At 48.0% G+C, this 18,240-nt stretch overlaps 1 protein-coding gene across 7 annotated transcripts in view; it reads right to left on the bottom strand.

Moving 5' to 3' along the window:
- Window positions 1-18,240, bottom strand: part of GRIA3 (glutamate ionotropic receptor AMPA type subunit 3) — a 153,972-nt gene that overhangs the window by 9,859 nt on the left and 125,873 nt on the right. For 3 of the 7 annotated variants that reach the window (XR_013923833.1, XM_080365689.1, XM_080365692.1), the window contains exons 13-14: window positions 12,186-12,433; window positions 11,510-11,624 (exon numbers count right to left, since the gene is read on the bottom strand). Coding sequence is in view for 5 of the 7 variants with exons in the window: in XM_080365689.1 (XP_080221815.1) it covers window positions 11,510-11,624; window positions 12,186-12,433 (363 nt within the window). In the remaining 2 variants the exon portion in view is untranslated. Of the gene's footprint in view, window positions 1-242; window positions 11,625-12,185; window positions 12,434-18,240 lie in introns of all 7 variants that reach the window. The other 4 variants (XM_080365690.1, XM_080365688.1, XM_080365691.1 and 1 more) reach the window with 2 other exon arrangements.

Below are 18,240 nucleotides of genomic sequence, written 5' to 3'. Positions count from 1 at the left end.
CTGGCACAGGACACCAGCCCCAAAGGTCCTGCTGCACCCCTGGCTGTTGGTGGCCCCAGGAGACAGGATGATGCTGACAGAGCAAACTGATCTTTGAAAAACGACAGGCATTCCCTCATCAAAACGTCACCCCTGAACTAGGTCCCCAAAGGCTTGGGCTCAGTTTAAAAATCCCGGCCACCTCTCCCTCCAAATTCAGGGACTGCCACAGCGCTTCTCTGCCGGGAAGGTTGATCTCCTACAAAATGCAGCATTGCTTCCCAGCTGAAGATGCTCACCACGCCGACATGTGAGATCAACCCTCAGAAAAGCGTGCTGCCGTATGCCCTTTGTAGAGCATCCATTACATTTCTATTTCATCACTATCTTCCATCCATACCGTTAATATGGAGAAGAGGGAACACGATGATGCAGGAGCCATCTGCTCCCTCTTCTTCTTCTTGAGATACCCTCACCCTGTCTGAGGGATTTCTCGCCCCACCTCCTCACCACAGCACCAGTTTAGGGCTAGTGGCAGTAATTTTCATCCTCGTTGAGAAAACCAGTGGCATTATATTTCTTTCTGGCCAGAACAAGTGTGAAGTAGAACAAAACTAAACTTATCACCAAAGAAATAGTTCTTTACCAGTCCGAATGTGAGAAGGCATAACTTCTGCTCCTCGCAAATTATAAATCATAACAGGTTTTTAATTTGAGTAATGACCTTTTAGGTTCACTTTCATAAGTGCTGTTAACGATGTTAATTTAAGAAAAGGATACCCATTTTCCTGGAAAGAGCCATTTTCTGCAGGAACAAGCGATGGGATGTACTGATGCTAGTGGCTTTGCAGTTTTTGGGCTGATCCTCACAAGTCACAGCAGGCAATACAGGGAAGAGCTGGTGACCACTACAGGTGAGATTCAGGAGCAAAAGTCACTTTGGGACTCAAAAATCTCACCCAAAAATCTGTAGACTTTTGTCAGCTGCCTGTAACCGGTGTTTGAGTGGCATAACGTCTCAGCAACACCGTAGTTATGTTTATTACTTGCAATCAATAAAGATTTAAGTGGTGATTGGAACAGCTTTGGATAATTCACATCCCATTCTGTGCTCTAATGGATGTAATATAAATGTTATACCCCAAAACGATCATTGCCAAGGAGAGCAAATGAACACGGCAGACAGCACACTGTTCCCTCAAACCAGATGAACCATTGCTCAGAATTCATTTAGAATTTTTAGATGCAATCTTTCAGAGAAGGGAGCTGCAAAGAAAAGTTCTAACAAGTACAGGCTCTTTGAAGCACTAACTAAAGGGCCTCCTTGGAGCTGTGCAGGACGGGGTGGGCAGTGCACGGGTTGCACTGAATCTCCCAGGCGGTGGGGCTGCCCTGGCACCTTTCACCACGTGGGGTTTACAAACTGCAGGTGTTCCTCCACCCATCATCAGCCAGTTTCTGACGGTCCACAGAATATTTGGTGTACAGGATAGAGTGGGGCATTTTCTCAGCGCTTGTTGCTTGCAGAATCTCAAGTCCAAATATAGCTTTTTTTGGAGTGAAGAAATCACGCGTGTGCTTGAAGGAAAATCAGGAGAACACCAGCAGTGAGAGCAGCTCTCTGGCCTTGAAAACATTCTTTCTCTGCTCACGGTCGGGGCTGAAGCTCAGGCTAGTAGAGAACAAGCTGTGGAAGAGCTGATGAACACCTCAGCCCAGGGACGGATGCCCAGCTGCCTGGCCAGCCCAGGAGGGTGCCAACCACCGGGCAAAACCTCCTCCCACCACAGCTCCACTGCTCTTATGAGCGGTCCCTGTGCAGGAGGGCTCGGTGGCTTCTGCAGGGCTACACAGGCAGGATGGCTGCGCCCCCAGCCGCAGTGGGGAGGGATGTGTGTCACCTCACCCAGGGACAATTGGTTTACGCAGTGATAAAGCTAAGAAATGTAAGGCCAGTGGCAACAGGGATCCTCCTCACAAGGCAGATGGATGCTGGCCCCGTGGCAAACATGGCCAAAAGGAGCCTTGTCCCTTGCTAACAGGTCTGGCTAGAAGGCCAGAGACACGCTGCCCCGTGTCCTTAACACGCATCTGCCGTGACATGGAATCCCGCACGGTCACTGACATGCCCTTTGGCATTTTCCCCAGCAGTATGATGACACGACGTTAGGTGCCAAATAACTCCAGTTGGAGAAGCACTGTAGAAATGCTGGCACGCATCACTAGGGATGTGGTATTTGCAGCAAAGCTGTTTGTGTTTTCATGTACCCTGGCACTGGCCGTTTGGGAACATCAGGGGAAGCAAAATTACAACACCAAAGACACCCCTGGGCTCTGGCTGTGTCATACCGCCCGGGTGCAGCACAGCTGTAAATCTGGTCTAATATCTGGCTAGGCGAGGTTTATCGCAGATTTGTGGGATCAGAGACACAAAAAGCCACAGGAGGTTCCTGGCAAGTCCAGCCCTCTGAAGATGGCAAGATTAATGCAGCATGACGTCCTCCCCCCAAGCCAGAGCCGCGCAGTCGGACCGAGCGCCGCATCCCTGCCAAGGGCTCTTCACCCTTTCGTATGAATCCCAGCGACAGGACAGAGGCCAAAGTCCATGGTGGTACCAGGTCTCCGATAGTACATTTTAAAGTGGGTTTTGACTTATTTTATTTTTAATCCCCGTTATTTTGTACCTAATCCCTTTAATTTAGGAATCTGACATATTTAGAGTGCTTTCAGTTCTGCAGCAGGAATTCTTTTCCTCTTGTTTCTTGCAGCCAAAGCTGTCCTTGCTGGCTGGAACATCCCTGGGATTGCTGATGTCAGCACACCCCAACCAACAACGTTGTAACATCAGAGAGTTTAGACGTTAAGTGCTTGAGTTTCTAAAATCCACCTCATAGTGTCAGAGGAAAGGCAAGTGGACTAAGGCACAGGCAAACAAGCGTTTTCTTAATTCAAAGTGCTTCCTAAAATCCTCTAGGGTAGAACTACTGAAAACACTGAATTAATTGTTCCTGTCGGTGTCACTGGCAAATCTCCACTGACTTCAGGGGAAGCAGAGCAGGAAGCTTGTTGTGGACATGTGGGAAGCATCACCTTTGCCATGCTCCGAGAGGTAAATATCCAAAGGGCTCAGGGAGGATGCCACCACCGAACGGCTGTACCACCGCCTTGCACTGAGACTTCAGCCCCCGCGCACCCAGCACCACAGAGAAACCCCTCCAAGCCACGCACCACGCCGGATCACCAGCATTCCCAGTCCAGCTCCGGCAGGAGGGAGTGGATGCTCACGGGTCCTCTGGTCCTGCTCACTGCAAGTGACCCACCTCTGTGTCCCCGAGCTGGCCCATGCGGCAGCACAGGGCACCAACAAACGCAGCCATCAAGCCCAAGCACTCCGCTTAATTTGACAGGTTACCATAAAAATCTCACTCACAACCATCTTGGTATCTTTAAAATATAAAGATAGAAACAATCCAGGAAGAAATACCAAATCCAGCATTATTCTCTAGAGGGCATTGCTTAAGGTTAAAGACCCATCTAAATCAAATCAGGCACTTTATTCCCCCAAGCTCCATAAATCCCAGCCTGATCTGTAACTATTGAATGGACTTTTTGTCAGATCTTGTTACCGAAATAACTTCTGACTAGATACAAAACCTTTGGGTGAATGCATTGTCCAAATGTTCTGCTCTTTCCGAGAGCAGATCTATCTGCCTGTCATGATTTACCACTTCAGCGATCTCTCTGTGCCACAACTTCACGTTTTGCTATGCACCCACGTGTGAGGGATGGGGAAGATTTCAGATGGAAATGGGCTTATTACTAAACCCCACTGTGTTTGTTTAAGGACTACAGTTACCTGGTACTTCAAGCAGGGGTGCACAGAGTCCTGGAAATACAGGCATGAAAACAAATGGTTACTCACTGTTCCCATTTGTTACCTTCTGTCTCAAAATGCGATCTTCTGTACTTCACACTGAACATTTCATATTAATGGAAAAAGCACAGGCATTTCTTTAAGAAATGAACACTTGGTTGCTCTTTGCTACCTTTTCAGACCCACACCATTCTTCCCCTGCCCTGTGTTACCAGCAGTTGTGCATCTACAAGATTTAACATTTGAGGCACTGAAATGTTTTAAGGGTGGGCAGAGGAAAAAAGTTGAAGCCACCTAGTTTGAAAAGATGAGCTTTCAAAATCAGAAGATTAAAACCTGGCAACTCAAGCCCCATATATCCCCCAGCCACCTAATACACAGCAGGCTGATGGCAGGGATAGAGCTTGGAGGCGTCGAGCATGGCGATAAATCCCCTGGCAGGAGGATGTCGTTCCTCCTCCACAGCAGAGCCAGAGGGGTTCCCTGTGCTCCAGGGGCCGGGGCGGGGGGGGGGGCGGGGGCTGGCCAGAAGCACCCCGGGACTGCAGCCCCCCAGCTGCCTGTGTGGGTTGTGGGCTCAGCCGTGGCTGTCACCCGCAGCTGGGGTGGGACCCTCCTTCGCAGCAGGTCACGGCACCTTCTACCTCTGTTGTGCCTTTCGGTACTGAAGGGCATCCCAGGATGACAAGAAATCTTAACTATGAAATAGCACACCGAGTAATTTTCCAAATTTCCTTCTGCTGGGACACTGGCAGTGACAGAGCTGGCGGCTGTGGGAGATGGAGACGGGCGGTGGCTTCTCCTGCCGTGCCGATGCGGTGCGCCAGCCTACGAGCGTGGCTTCGTTCGGTTCAGAGCGCTGGCACACCGGCTCTCAGCTCTGCTCGGATGGCAAATGGGAGGCTTTGCAAAGGCTGCTCAAGGGGGGTTTGGCAACGGCCATTTGAAATGCAATGCAAATGATCATCAGGGGGTGGGGGTTGTTTTAGTTACTGCTGAGTATTTCATAGCTGCAACAGTTCTCAGTAACAGAACTTTGTTCTAGTCTTCGTTACTGTGTTTTTCCATAAATAGTGTTCTTTGGTCAGTTCCAGATTTCTTGCCTGTTTTTTTAGAGGCAGGCTGGCACAACCATTGCATCCTTGTGGAAGCCACGGGGTTTTTCCTTGCAGCAACTAGGTATGCCATTTGAAATTCAGGTGTTTTAACCGATGCTGTATTTGCTGCAACGTGGGAGACGGCCACAGATGCATGATGCCATCGTAACACCTACAGACAGGCTGGGTACACCTGCACAGAGCCAGATGTGCTACCAGCTGGGACCGCAAGTTCCTCCACTCTTTGCAGGGAGCTTGCAGCCTGTGTTTGGCAGCAGCAACTGTCTCTAGGAAAGTATATTTATATGTTTCATAAATGTAGCTCAAATTAAACTCTGTACTAACAGGATCATAATTTAATAGAAGTGCCAAGTGCTAATGCAATAATACATGCCTATTGGATTAGGCAATGCAAGCTGTAACAAGGCACTGTAGTTCATTCACAGCGGTGCCCAAGCCTTGACAGACGGACGTGGCGAGGGGGTGGGAGGAAGAGCTGCCCCCGCAGGGAGGCAGGTTAGGGGAGGGTAGATGCTTGCTGTCATGCTCAAACCTACCCCACCTGCAACAGCATGTGGATCTTTCCTGCCATTGCCTGGATCCTCTCTAACCTGGGTGGATATGAGCAAGAGACTCAACTTACCTTGCGTGCAGGCCATCCCCTCACCTTCTCTTTCTCTCGCCTCTAGCCACAGCCATTTCTCCCCCCGTCTTCTATGATACATTTTCCTCTTGGGGCAGCTTCTTCTGTGACTCCTGCGCTCAGGCTCCTCAGCAGGCTGCAGGCAGGCGCTGCTTAGTCCAAAGGCTACACAAGCCATTCCACAAGCAGCTACGTCGCGTGTGTAAATCTAGAGGTGTCCGACCCACGATTACAGTGCCGGTGAGCCCAGAAAAATCCACCAGGGCAGCACAAGTGCCTGCGTCCACGAGCTCAAGGCTGAAACATCAGAATTACTTTGAAGAAGAAGAAGAAAGGCATTTACTTTTCCCCCGTATGTTAAGTGACAGCAGTTACCATTAAAGAGGAAACAAGCCAAGCCCCGGCCCCCAGGGAGATGCTCAAAGGAAGGGCCCTGCTCCTGCTGCTGGCAGCCCCACTTCCAGCCTCCGGCTTTCCTTTTTCCTCTTCCAGTCCCAAGGAGCTCTGCTTCGGCTTTTCCCATATGGATGCTTACAATGCAGGATAAATGACTCATGCAAGCAATTTATGGAAATGAACCGTTAAGCACCACAGGTATTACCAGGATGAGCGCATGAGTCACCAGGCTTTCTCGAAGGTTTCTTGCAGCCATAAAGGCAGGACCCGGTGTCACCCTGCAGGGCCCGGCTCAGCCCCCAGCACGAGCACGTCTCCTTCTACCCTCAGGTCCAGCTCCCTCAAGGCAGCACAGCTACTCCTCACGATGCTAAAGGTGACACAGGCAAAACAAACCGGTTCCCAGTTCTGAGATGCCAGCCCTGACTCCACCAGCTCCTTCCCAGCCCGGGCAACCGGCTCACCCCAAATTCCTATTCTGCGTCTCCTGGTTATGTTCCCAGGAAAGTGCCCTCAAACGATCTGCACAACAGCACAGACATTTCTGCAAAGCAGGGCAGGCTCTCTGCCCTTCTTGGCAATGCTCTAAGCGAGATGCTCCGATGAACTCCTAGAGCATTAAGACTTCATTATTGGCACAAAACATATACCGTGTTATTTCCTAATATGCTATAAAGTAATAGCTGCCAATTAAACAAATATTCTGATGTCTTCCTCTTAAAGTATTATTTTGCTTTGTCAGTAATTTGCACAATACGATAATTTCATATTACTTTCCCAGATCTGAGCAGAGATCCCAGAATTAGCTCTGAGTTACTATCACTGGCTCTGACCAGCCATTTTATCTTTTTCCAGATCATAACCCAGGCCTATAGAATGGGTGGCAAGTAAATTCATACTGATGAACATAATTTCAAACAAATTGCTCAAATAAATCGTACAGCATCTTTTTAAGATAGCCATTTCCCCAAATGTTCTCTTTAAAGCACAACATGTTTGGCAATGGTGCTCTTTAGATGTCAGGTACCCTCTAAAATAATGCGTAACAGATTTCTTCTAAAAATATGCCACTTAAAAAAAATTATGCCGCAAATGCTAATGGCTGTGCTGAAAATGTATCAAAACAAAATAGCACAGAGGAATGGGGGAACAAATCCCATCTGCTAATGGCCACGCTCACAGCTTGGAAGGGCTGAGGAACGTGATGCTTTACGGAGCGTGGCTCTGAGGGCAGAACTCAGCCAGCACGCTGGAAAAGCAATCCTAGGATTAAAAAGAAACAACTGAAAAATGAAGTAGTATTACATCGTACGTCATTTCACAGATGTACTCCAAAAGAGATATCACCCTAAAAAAGAATATGTTAAAGCAAAGAAGTCAAATAATTAGCAAGGAATCTTGGCATGTGAAGTTGGCGAGATGTGGCATTCAAACATTCTCCTTCAGTGTTGGTTGTCGTTAGATGTTACCGTGAAGATATAAGAATACAAGAAATGTATCAACAGCAGAACTACAGAAATCTATCTTAGCAGAAAATTGTTCCTATGCAACTGAATAATTAGTTTCACTTAAGTCACTCAGCCTGCCACCGCTGCCTGCATCCCCTTTTGTCTACTTCTTGTTAAATTCCTATTCAGCCATCACTCAGCTCTGAGATGACAGGATTGTATAATAAACAAAATAATTAGTTTCCAAACTCGTAATACACTGTAACATATTTCCTGGAATATGTTTTTTTTATAACTGCTATTTTCCATTCTCTCACGATTGAGAACTCAGCTCACATGCATAAGAGAATTTGAAGACAGTATAATTTTGCCATGAATCCAACAGATGAAACTAAATTCACGCTCATTTAGGAGAGTGAAGTGAACAAATTTTGATGCACGTACCCGAATGTCTGCACCTGTCAGCCAAGTCAGCCTGAACATATTGACATGCATCACAGGCAAATTACATATGGATGCAGCATGTTCCCCTTCAGACTTCTTAAATAAAACCCCTACCGAAATGGGGTAACGCGCTTCGCCAGGGCGGTACCGATGGCCAAGACACTGCAGGGCAGCCTGCCACCCTCTGCTCCACACCAGCGCCGGCATATACTGGGAGCACTGGAAATGAGACATATGTCAGCTGAGGCCTTTAAAACGATCTCATTAAAACAGCACAATCTTTTTAGTCTTAAATTACGAGTGGAGCCCAAGACCACGAGATGCTCACAGGACTAACCTTACAGTCTGTGTAACTGTGATTAAGGAACTGGCAGAAAGTCCATTGAATACCTTTTCTTTTTCCTGCTGTCAGACTCAGAATCCTTGTGAATTTGAAGTCACTGTTCAACTTTCCAGTGGCGATGAGGATACAATAACACCAGGTGAGCTCACAACTCAGAATCCTTCGTCCCCAGGCAGAGGCAAACTGCATACTGCACCGCGGGGAGGAGGAGCATGGGAGGGCATTTTCTGGCGAAGGGTTCTCTGCGGTACGACGATGTGCCCTGGCACAGTTGGACAGGCTGCACACTTACCTCTGGCTTTCAGTACAAGCTAGAATATCAGACTGCACAGCAGAATTCAGCCGAAGGAGCCGGCACCCTCCGCCCGCAATGCCTCACGGCTACGCACAGCTCCCTGGCAGCAGGTGGGAAGAGGCTGATCACAAACTCGGAGCAGCAGTTTCCCAAGCCTGGGTCTCTACTGGCGAAGCTAAGAGAGGTGGTCTGTCAGCTCAGCCGGTAAAGACAGCCGCTCCGAGTCAGTAATGGTCCCCGTGCCACCCTGGGGGGGGTGCCAGGTCTGCATCTCTCCAGCGGAGGCACCTTCACCCCCCTGTACTCTCTGATCCCCCTGCAGCTACCACCTCCTTCAAGGGAAAAACAGAACAGTTTTGAAGTGACTCCCATGAAACGCTCTGTAAGTGAAGCTGTTTTCATATAAACAATCAGCTGGTGAGGTGGGATGAGATGGCGAGAGCAACTCAGGTGGGAGGATGGAGAAGAGGAGAGAGAGGCCAGCGAGAGTGTCGGGGCCGCAGTGCCCAGCAGGCAGCATGGGTGCTCGCCTTCCCCAGGGGCTCCCGAGGGGTTCCTGGGGGGCTTGGGCACAGCCTGAGCTCGGCAGCAGTGGCTGACTGGGGTGTGCACTGCCGGGAAGGCATCTGCCCATCGGCTGCAGTGCCACAGCATCGCAGCCTGAAGCACTCAGTGCCTACAAAACGCCACCTCTAAAGAAAAGCCACTTGGGAACAACAAAAGCCCTTGGATTTACAACGTCTCTAAAACAACAGCTAAGCCCTTCCCTGCCTCCCCTAGCCTGCGGTGCCACGGGAGGTCTTTCTCACCCGTGTCCTCCTCCCTGGGGAGTTCTGCCGGCTGAGCCGTGCCCCCGAGAGCCAGCGCCTGCAGCTCAGACAAGTCGCCCTTCATCACAGCACCTTGTGACAAACTGCAGCAAGGCAGCGCGTTGTGATGGACACGTTAAACTAGCAAAACAGACACCACCATGTTTGTGCCCTTTCCTCTTCACTGGACACCTACCCACGGTCCCACAGCCCACCGTAACGCCCAGGGACCAGGGCCAAGGGCTTGCTAACATAGGGTATCGCTCTTTGTAAAAGTTCCTTCAGCACAAGCAAAAATAGAAGGATGCCCTGCCCTAATTACGACCATTTAAAAAAGCTTTTCTAGTTTCCTTAGGGCTGTAAGCATTAGTTGGCTGGGTTTAATTCAATGAACTCGAAGCAATGAAGTTCATTGAAGCTGGTTTGTACAAAGAGTTTTCTTTCATGGAGGCAGCAGCAGACAACGAGTTGCTGGGTCCCAGGAGAATATTAAACATTTAATATACTGGCAAGTATAACATTATATAAATATGTTGTGTGAGGGATGAGCAGCAGAGCTGAAAAGCATAAAAAAGCTTGTGCTCATCTCCAGGCAGCTGCTGAGCACTGCAGACCTCCAGTTATTGAACAGACCTGAATTCCAGAGTTCTCCTCCCTTTACTATTACGCAGTGGCTTTTGCTAACATCAAAGAGGAGTAGATGAGCCATTTCCTATGTAGCCAACTGTAAGCAACTCATTAATAGAACGCAGCAGTAATTTGCAGTAATTGTCCGAAACTGCAGTTTACTGAAAATACTGTTGCTATTGATTTTGGACCAAAGCTGCAGCATTTTTATAAGAGAGATTAGGAGTTACTGTTCTCTAAGGAACTGGTTTTACTAGCTGTAGGAGAGTGTCACTAGGAAAATGAATCTCAGTACTTTTCAGTATAACAATGTATTTTAAATTAATTTTCTTGGTAATTCCTGTACCCAAGGTGACCAAGAGTACCCAGCCTACTCTAGCTACAGCTTCTCCTCACCAGGTTGATGACTGCAGAAATTGCCAGTTTTACAGGGTAAGGCTGGCAATATGAAAGCACACTAACCTTTGCAATACACAAGCTCATTAAAGTAACTTGGAGAGTCTTGCAGCTACAGGCTGCCTGAAAGACTGGGGGAAGCCTCAGCTCCGCAGAAGGCTTTTCCACAGCCAGGATTTCAATCCACATCAGGCTCAAAAGCCCAGCGAACGCAGACACAGTGCTCCTGCGCAGCTGCGTGCAGAAGGCTTGTCAGCGGCATGCAAAAGGTGACGTTTGAATATGCTAGGCAAAACTACCAGAATCTCTTTTCTTAAGATTCATTTCTAGTTTAGCGCATCAATATACTTCCCCGTTGCAAGCAACGTATCTCATTTCAGCTTTGCCTACTGCAAGCTCTAGCTCCTTACACGTTACCGTTATTGTTATTATTTTACCATTGATGGGCGACTGCCATCTCTGTGCAACATGTCTTCGCTGTGACTGTTGCTTAACTCTTGCCTCCACGCTTCAATCAGATGAGCAGCCACTCTACCCTTTCCTTCCCTGAGCTACAGATCCACCCATGCAGCTCTTCCCCAGAGACCAGGCTTCTTCCCAGGGCTCTGGTGGCACCAGTTTGGACCAGCAATGCAGCCCGTGCTGGTACTGGTTTGCCTGGCTCCTCCCTGTAAGAGCAAAGGAGAAGGGAGCCCTCCCACCTCCAGGTCTGCGCTGGCACAGCTGGTCCTGGCCAAGAAAACCTCACCAAAACCCCCACTCTGCATCGCAGTCAGATCGTGGCAAAGGACAAGGAAGCCTCGTCCTCAGGGCTCAGTACGGTGGCCAGCTGGGATCGCTGGGTTCTCGTGCAGTTACAAGCACCCATTTGCTCTTCATTGGTCCCACCAACGCTGGACTTTCTATCTGTTAGTTAAATCAGGTTTCCCAGCTCGACCAAGCCTGCTGATGATGTTAAATAAGACCGTTTCTTTGAAAGAGCTACTGGGCAAGCAAATGGCTTTTTTTTTTCCCCCACCACAATTATTCAAATGGTTTTAATCTGCGTTCCTTTTGGGTTTTTTTGTTTGCTTTTGGTTTTTTTCTTAAGAAGTAAAATAACAGCCTTGCCGATTACTCTTTGCTAAGGTACCCGATTGTGGTGACATTGAGGCTGACCTTGGAGTCACCTCCCCCGCTGCCGCACTCTCCTTTGTCGTACCACCATTTGTTTTTCAATTTGTCCAAGAGGCCTTGCTCATTCAGTTTTAATACTGCCAGGTTAACAGCATTTCTTGAAACGATAAAACATAACTTGTAAGAAAAAAATGCACAAATGCTTAGGAAATCGTAACGTATAAAAAAAGGAGCACAAGAGGACAAATTGGCTAAAATTTCACAGAACGTGGAGCTATCAAAATGTCTGTACAGCAAATACAGGGTTAAATATTGGAAGGTGGCATGGAGGATAACATTTGCTCAAAACTGAAGTGTGCGGGATGGGGAAATCGTCTTTGAGAAAAAAAGTAACAAGAACACCACATCATGCAGTTAACATTCGTCACATATGGCAGGTTAACTCGGCTTTTACCATTTAAATTGAAAAAGCCATTGAACTGTAAAATTAAAACAGCAACAAACAATCAGAAAGGACAACACGAAGAGAACACTAAAAAAAATGGATGCATTAAATAAATGAAACCATAATTTACCGTCTTATTTAACTCCATGGAATATTGAAGATTTTAAACTTTAAAGTTACCTCAAAATCCACAAGAAAGAAAATGACAACACAATACATCAGGGTAGGTGGAATACTATAACAACATGGATATTGTTATATTATTCCACCCACCTTAATGCTGAGCCTTTGGGGGTTGCTACACCATAGCCCTTGGAATCCAGGTTGCCGCCAACTTTCATGGTGTCGCAGGGCTTGCGCTGCTCGATGTACTCGTTCATCGTCGACTCCAGCAGGAAGGCAAACTTCCCCTTGGACTTCCGCACCCTCGCCACCCCGTCCGCCGTCGTTTTGGTGAACACCGAGGGCTCGGCCGACTTCATGTACGACCACATTTTCTCGTAGACGGCTATTTTTGACCTCTGGGAGAGACGAAAGGAGGGAAATGAAGAGTCGTGTTGGCAAGGGCACAAGACCCAGCTCCTTGGGCTTGGTCGGCTTAGAGGTATAATTAACACCCTGCAACTGATTAAAGCTAACAAATAAAAAAGTCAAAGTAGCTCTGAGAGAGACACATTGCCCCTGGACAATGACCAAACCATAAAATGGTTGGGGAGGGGGAAACATATCTCAGGCATTTATTCTGCTAATTGCCATGTAATTGGCAGCCCGGCCATCAGGATGAGAAACGGCACGAGCCCATCCCAGCGCCTCGGCTCCTGTGCTGCCACGGGCTTATCTGCGGCACGCTGCTCCGCTTCGAGCCACGGGGGGGGTGGTACATCCCCGCTCATCCGTCATGGCCAACAGATGCACAAGAAGGCTTTCCTCCTTGCACAGATCCTCAGCATCTTTTTTTGTGCTAACTCGCAGCTGGGAAACACCGACATTTGCTTATTACAAGTTCCCAGCCAGGAAGGAGACCACTCGTCACAGCGGCGATGGCAGGTCTATGGTACAGCAGATCAGGACAGCTCTAGTGGCTTCTGCTAGTGACGCTCATATAAGAGGTATAAATAGCAATTACAAAATCCTTTACGCGTCAATAGTTAAACTTCCAAAATTCACTTTTACATTTTCCTAAAAGATAGCAAACAAAAATATTAGCAATAAGCTGAAAGAATTGCTGGTGAGCTGCTTGTGTCTCATGTAGTTATAGATCTTTTCCCATTTTCCTCGCTTTGAGACTGAGCCAATCCTAACAGCCTCTAGCTCTGCGTACAGGTGCAAACCTGGAAATGTTGAGAAATGTGTTACTTCCCCTTCTACCTCTTCCTCACCAGGAACATTTAAACCACCCTCAGATCTTAAAGCCACCTCCAGACTCTTAAGCATTGGTACCCTGGACTACCGGTTAAACTTTCCTGCTTGGCTGACAGAAGGCAGTAATGCCAATGGTATTTCTCTAAAGTATGGAAATCCAAAAGATTTATATAAGGCTTTTGGTCCAAGCTGTGGGTATCTCGAATTTATGCCTCCTACTCCTTGCCAGTTCCCCGTCTGCAGCCTTCCTTGCAGAACGGGAATGAGGCAGGCAGTAGCTAAATCTAGTCCAAATTTAACAAACTTGCGGCAGAGGACCGTTAATGTCCATCAGCTCGATGATGGAGACATGTTTCCTCCTCATTCAGGACAATATAATCCGTTTTGAATAATGAAAAGCTTAACAACCAGCCGCCAAACATTTCACGGGGAGTAAGTCCTGCCTTCACTGCTCTTCAGATTACCATGCTCAGCTCGTGCGCTACGACGGCTGGAGAGGAGCATGGAGGGCAAGATTTTATTTTAATTATCCTTCCTGATGAGCTTAAAAAACAACTGAAAATGCAAGCCAGCTAACAACAGGAAATCAGAGAGACAATACAGGCTTCGTGAGGAGCTGGCTGGGTGGTGGGTGTGAAAAACAAGCCAGAGGGATTTCAGCAGGGAGCTGCTCTTGGCTAAAGATGGGCTGTACGGCTCCATCTGCCCAGCGTTGGGAGCGAAGCAGCGGTGGGAGGAAGGGGATATAAATAGCGCCTGAAATGGTCCTTACACAGGTAAGCAGAAGGAATCTGGGGGGTTTGCCTGGCTGCCCCCTGCAACAGCAAACACCGAATAACCTGGGATGGGGATGCGCAGCAGCCCAGCTCCTGGGGGGAGCGTGCACCTGCTGCCCTGCACCAGCACCGCTGCTGCCCCTGCCAGCCTCAGGTTGGGGGGGGTGTGTGCTTGGAGAGGGGCAGTACCCAGCCCCAGCCGAGAAGAGACATCTCAGCAGTTACAACACGCTGCTTTGTCACCCATTACCTGAGGCACCCTCCCAGAGCGCACCGACCTGTGTCTCCGGCTTTGCCAACAGCCCCCTTGCTGCACATGGGCGTTTCACGCATCCCTCCCTGCTGGAGCTGCCCAGGGCACCTGCCGGAGGGGCCATGGGGATCCCAGGGCTACCAGAGGTGCTAGGAGACAGTGGCTGTCAGCGGCTGCCACCATGTCCGTGCCCTGTGGGCAGCAGAGCCCGCCTGGCAGCTGTGCCCACCTGCACGAGAAGCAGAGCAGGCAGCGTGGGCAGCACATGGCACAGCCCAAGGCACGGCGCTGCCCACGGCTGACCTGCCTGCTCTTCTTGTGCGGTTTCCTCGTGCAGAACGGTGACAGGAACAGCCTGGCTGGCCAACCCAGAGGCTGCCTGCACAATGGCAATTCTGGCGTGCCCTAGATTCAAGCTGCTTGTCCTTACAACCTTCATCTTCTTTTAACATAAATAATACAAACGCACCTGCCCATTTATATTTGCAAATGGGCATCTATGGGACAAAAGGAAGGTAAAAATACAGCTTTATTCTTTCTCTTTCTACCTCTCAGCAAGCTAAAGCGGTTAGCTTTCAAAAATTGTGCATGCACTACATATGCTTTTGTTTGTTTTCCTCTGCAGAGTGTGCCTTTAATTACATAGATAAACCAGACTTTCTTTTCCTTTTCATCTTCTAACTCACATCAGAATATCTGTCTTTAATAAGTTCTTTCATACTCTTTCCAGCTGGCCTGATTACCTAAAAGCAATTGCCAATACATCTGTGCATTGTTAATAATAACAGTTATCTGATGAGTGCCAGCAGCACGCTCAGGGCTGCAAATGGTCCAAACAAAGCATGTTCCCTGCTCCAAGGGCAAAGGGTGAATGCCATCATTCATGCTTCAAAAAACCAAATTCCATGACTCAAAACCAGATCTCTCTTCAACTTGAACAAATAGCCTAAGCTTTATCGTTTGCTCCCTTCATTTAACTCTTTTGGATGACGCAGTTAATAAATATCAGTGCAGTTCTCTATGATCGCTGCCTGCCTCTTCTTCTGCCAAGCGGGATTTTTGCAATACCTTGTTACTATCGTCAAATTAGCTAAATGAGCATAGCAGTCTGATCTAGCAGAAGCAGACAAAAAAGCAAGCTAGAAATGGACACAGCAGGTATTGACAGGGAAAGGCTGGGGCAAAATGCCTCGGGCACACCTTGGCTTGGGAGCAGCCAGAGCCTGGCTGGGAGGGCTGGGGGAGGTCCCGCCGATGTCCCGGCAGCGGGGACCAGCGAGGCGATGGGCTCTGGCCGCTGTGTCCTGCTCGGTTTGTGCCACTCTTTGCAGCCGTTCCCCTAAATTTGCAATGAGGCCAAAATGATGATTTATGATGAGGCTTCTTAGAGAAAGGGACAGTGCCACCAGAGGAGCTGCAAAACCTGCAGACCCCCTCAGAAGTGCTCAAGGGCATTTTGTGCCCCAGGGGGCACATTTCACACCTGCTCAACCACATGAAACAACCCACTGACTCAAGCTGGTCAAAGCGTCAGTGTGATGAAAGATGGGATTTTGAGTAAATATTTCCCTTTTTCCTATTTTCCAATTGCCACAAAGCAAACGCCAGAAACCCCTGAAGACTTTCGGAAAAGGAACATTACTTTCCTTTCTAACTATAAAGCTGCAAATCCTGTGCTGAAAGAACATTTTCACCCATCTGTCCTCCTCTGCAGACATTCACGCCGCCCCTCCCAGCCCCCATGTGCCCCCCCAGGAGTCTGACACCTGCGAGGGGGGCCAGACAGCAGGAGCAACCGTAGGGAAAGGAGGGAAAGGATTTACACTCCAAAATAAGGTAAGGTCTGACAGATCGGCACTACCGCTGGAGTTCAAGGGCAGTAAAACATTCTCCCTCTCATTAAAGTGTTACTTTTAAAGAGATATTTAGGGAAAAAGCTTAAAAGCAAAGACTTAGACCAATTCAAAGCTCATAACTGCAGTAACTCCCCATGCTCTGCAACTCCTGTTTCACTTCTTTGATATCGCTCTCAAGAAGACCGTCACGCACATTTCCATGGGATTTCAAGGGGATATTACTATCATTTTTTTCTTAAAAGCAACATTTTCAGTGTTTCATCTAGGCCTTGGGACACATTAAAGCATCTTTTCATTACCGCAGCCTTACTGCAGATATAAATAGAGCCGGCCTTTGCTTTGCCAATAGTGTTGGCTTTTTTTTTAAATTTAGAGATGTTGATGCAGAAGCAGGAGCCACACACACCTCAGCATGGGGCTGCTGGCAACTCCCTTCCGTGTCCGCAGAGCAGCTCTCACGCTGGGGAGCCGCTTCCCTTAGCCCGTTACTCACCGGTACCTAAATACACGTTGCTTCTGGGTAGCAACACGCTCGTTTCAGAAGAAGGTGCCAATTCAATCAGTCCCCAATTTTAACACCGTCTTTCATTATAATTCTCTTCGTTTTGATGTGTTGTTGGCTCCAGTACCGAAATGAAAAATCAAACAAGCCCACAGTGTGCCACAACATCGAAAAGTGCAGCTGGATGGGCTGGGGTGCGTTAGAGGCAGTGGGAAGGAGGCAGCTCTAACCTCTCAGTTGCAGTGATTTCTTCAACTGATTGCACAACAACAAAAACCCCAGCACCCACAAACCTGGCTCCAGCTGAGTGGGACAGATGCTTTGGTTTCACTCTTGCATGCCCCAAACCGCCTAGAGATATACTGCAAAACCCAGCACATGTTGGGCGATTCTTTGACATTGGTTAAATTTAGCTGTAAAATATCTTTGTGGCTGAAGCCTTCTCCCATTGACCAAATTACCTTTCCCCCTCTGCAGACATCTGTCTCACGCTTCTGCTAAAAGTGACATCGTGTCACCTCCTCCACTACTGAGGAGCAGTGAAGCTATTGTAGTTGAAAGAAACAGAATTTTCCCTCTATAGTTAAAGTACGTTACAAGGATGCCCTTTGCCTATTTTAGACCTTTTTGCCTTCTCTGCCGCCTTCTTTGTAACCTGCAGGTCTTCTTCAAAATGCCTGCCTCAGGCACCCCATTGGGATGTTTTATTACAATGGCCAAAATGGTCCTTTGTTTCTTAGGACAGGCACCAGGAAATTATTTCCCATTTTCTTATAGGTGGTTATTGTTGGTACAGTCACGAGCCAAATTCGCTCAAATCAGTTTTAAATTTAAAATTAATTTATATATTATCCCTTTTTTACTCTGTACGTTTAACATTTAGATTATACTGATGTTATTTTTTTTACTTATGTCTTCACAACCAGAGGCCTGATAAACAAGCTTAAAAAAAAAAAAAAGGAGGAGAGAAAGAGATAATGTCCCCCCACGAATCCAGGAGCTGGGCTATACAGAAGAACAGGAAAATGTTTCATGCTGGGCAGTATCAGCGTAAGAAATGGAACAGGCATACTGGAGAGGGAGAAGACCCAGAAGGAAGCCAGTTACACTGCCTGGTCTCAGGGCTGGGTCCAGGCTATGTAAACTTTAATATGCTTTAGAGTAGGCAGCACACATTGAAATGCAGTAAACCCAACAGGGAAGGGCAGCAAATGGCAAAGAGACAAGTGCAACGTGGATGGAGCATCTTGACCATGGCATGCACCCAGAGGTGGGCAGAGACATCGATAAAGGGACCTAAAGCAGCAGAGTTAACACACTCTTCTGCTGCACCACCCCTATGACCAGTTTACAGCTCTTTAACAAGGGAAATTTATAGCCCTAAGTCAGACAGATGTTGCTGATACAAAACACAAAGGTCCATACTAAAAACATTTAATCTGAATAATACATGCTGCCTTTATATAGATGCACACCTCACTGATATGAACTTAGGTAGTTAAGTGTGAACCTTAGCTTCATTATCATCACTCATTGCTCTTTTTCCACGTGTGCAATTAGCTCTTCCACAGCAGCTAAT

Source organism: Falco punctatus (assembly GCF_963210335.1).
Source record: "Falco punctatus genome assembly, chromosome: 15".
In the NCBI taxonomy this organism is placed as follows: domain Eukaryota; kingdom Metazoa; phylum Chordata; class Aves; order Falconiformes; family Falconidae; genus Falco; species Falco punctatus.
This window is presented reverse-complemented; position numbering and strand designations above follow the sequence as displayed.